The 2070-nt window shown below is 50.2% G+C and overlaps 1 protein-coding gene across 1 annotated transcript in view; it reads left to right on the top strand.

Moving 5' to 3' along the window:
* Nucleotides 1-1045: 1045 nt before the first annotated feature.
* The window catches only part of LOC113405114 (phospholipase A2 inhibitor subunit gamma B-like), a 5082-nt gene continuing 4057 nt past the window's right edge, over nucleotides 1046-2070 (top strand). Inside the window, exons 1-2 of the mRNA XM_026662951.2 lie at nucleotides 1046-1142; nucleotides 1629-1735. Coding sequence (XP_026518736.1) covers nucleotides 1687-1735 — 49 coding nt within the window. The 5' untranslated portion in view covers nucleotides 1046-1142; nucleotides 1629-1686. The remainder of the gene's footprint in view (nucleotides 1143-1628; nucleotides 1736-2070) is intronic.

The raw sequence follows: 2070 nt of genomic DNA, 5'->3' as shown, positions 1-2070 counted from the left end.
TTAAAAGAGGTCCTTATTTGTATTTTCTTCCCTTAAGGTATCCATTTTCTATAGGTTAGTGTATGTATGATGTTACCCTATTAGCATACATGTCAATTTGCATTCATGGCAGCTTTCCGGTCAAAGGTTCTGTCCGGAACTTTCCGGATGCTGGTGTCAGCGATGTTCTGTGGGTGGCCAATGTCAGTATTCTAAACAAAATTTCACCTCTGGCGTGCCACTTCCAGTTCCCTATAACTTATAAGTTACTTAAGTTTATCCATACCAAAGGTTATAGGCCTCAAGCCTCACACTATCTATTAAAGCCAAATCTTACAGGATAAAAGCCTTTAGGTTCCTTGCATTACTACTAAATATAATAAAGCTGGATAACAAAGCAATGAATATAATACAGGTACGCTGGTCCACCGGGCTATAGTCCCTAGCCCCCACTGCTCTAAGTCACTAGGCCCCATCCCCAGAGCTGGGGATAGAACCCAAGTGTCCTGGCTCCCAGCCCCCACTCCCCTCCCAGAGCCAGGGATAGAACCTGATGACCAGTTTTAATTACTGGATCCCACTCACCTTTCTATGGACTGAGGGACCCTGATTTCCAGTCCCAACCCCACGCTGCTCTAACTACTACACCCTACTCTCCACTCTGCAGAACCCAGGAGTCCTGCCAATCCCATCCCCCACTCCTCTAACCTACAGCTCGCCACTTCTCCCAGGGATGGGAATGAGACCCAGAAGTCCTGCCCTTAACCCACATGCCCTTAGCAAGCCAGGAATAGGACCAGGACTCCTGCCACCCCATCCAGTCTGTGACCCACTTCCCCAAGTTGCCCCCCATCACCCAAGATTTAAAGGGGAGGCGGTTTCACTCAGCCCTGTGGTTGTTTCTCAGCAGGAAGGGTGGCGAATTTCTCAATGTGCTCGTGTGTCCAAATTGTGTCACTGTTGGGTGGGGGCAGGGCTGGGGAGGGATCTAGGAACTTATGGACTCAAGCAAACAAAAGTGCATTACATCAGCGCGTGTACCAGAGCCCTTCTATAAAAGGAGGAGAGACACAGATATTGGCAAATCTTTTCTGCTTCACTGAACTATAAGTCTGCTCCACCCCAGCAAACGCTACTCAGCCTGAAGCCCCTAAGAAGTTTTGGTAAGTAACACCCCTCTGGTCTGCTGCTGACCCCACTTCCCTCCCAGAGCAGGAATAGAACCCAGGAGTCCTGGCTCCTGGCCCTCCTTCTCTAACCACGGGGTTCCAGTCCCCTCTTGGAGTCAGGAAAAGAAGCAGGTTGGGCGAGCTATCTCTCATTGCTGTAGGGAGCAGCCTTCTTTGACACCCTCTGTTTATAGAGTGGCCTGCTGTGTCTCTCTACGTCAAACGGAGCAGCCTGTTTTGTCTCTGTCTTGTTTTTGGTTCTCACTGTATTCTCGGAAACAAAGTCATGTTATGCGGCAATCTTCCAGCAGGAGTATTTGAGGTTTCTCTATGACTTCTCCCTGTGCGTGCCACAAAAAACCCAGCCACGAAGAGGTCAGAGCTGTTGCTACCCCAGAACTGTGGCAAATGGCTCTGTGGCTCTCCCCATCCTTTCGGCCCAATCATGCATATGCAAGTTCCCTTCTGATCTCATTTCAGCCCTTCTGTGAAAAATCCTCCAAAGACCCCAGGGTGGATCTACTGCTCCCCCATAACCATGGAGGCTTCTCTTGTTGTCTGCATCCTCGCTGCTCTCCTGGCTACGGGTGAGTGGGGTCTGTTCCTAAGGGGCTGATTTCCTAACTTCTCCAATGGTCCAATGGCCCAGAGCCGCCTGCTGGGTGAAACTGTTACTGAACGTAACCGAAAAGAAGCCACAGGATAACGGGGGCTGAGCTGGGGGCGTCTGAGTGACAGCTTCCGAGGAGGAGAGGGCTGGAAGTCACAAAGTCCCTGTGACAGTGAGTGAAACAATTGTGGAAATGGGAGGAAATATTTATAATTTAAATTGCAAGAACTGTGTCGTGACCGGGCACCTTTCAGAGCTGGCCAGAGGCCAAGGGCATTTCGAACGGGGATTGTCTGTTGTGTGACAGGCAGC

Source organism: Terrapene carolina, unplaced genomic scaffold (assembly GCF_002925995.2).
Source record: "Terrapene carolina triunguis isolate 2854851 unplaced genomic scaffold, T_m_triunguis-2.0 Scaffold31542, whole genome shotgun sequence".
In the NCBI taxonomy this organism is placed as follows: domain Eukaryota; kingdom Metazoa; phylum Chordata; order Testudines; family Emydidae; genus Terrapene; species Terrapene triunguis.
The sequence above is the reverse complement of the archived record's forward strand: the minus strand, read 5'-3'. Positions and strand labels throughout refer to the sequence as shown.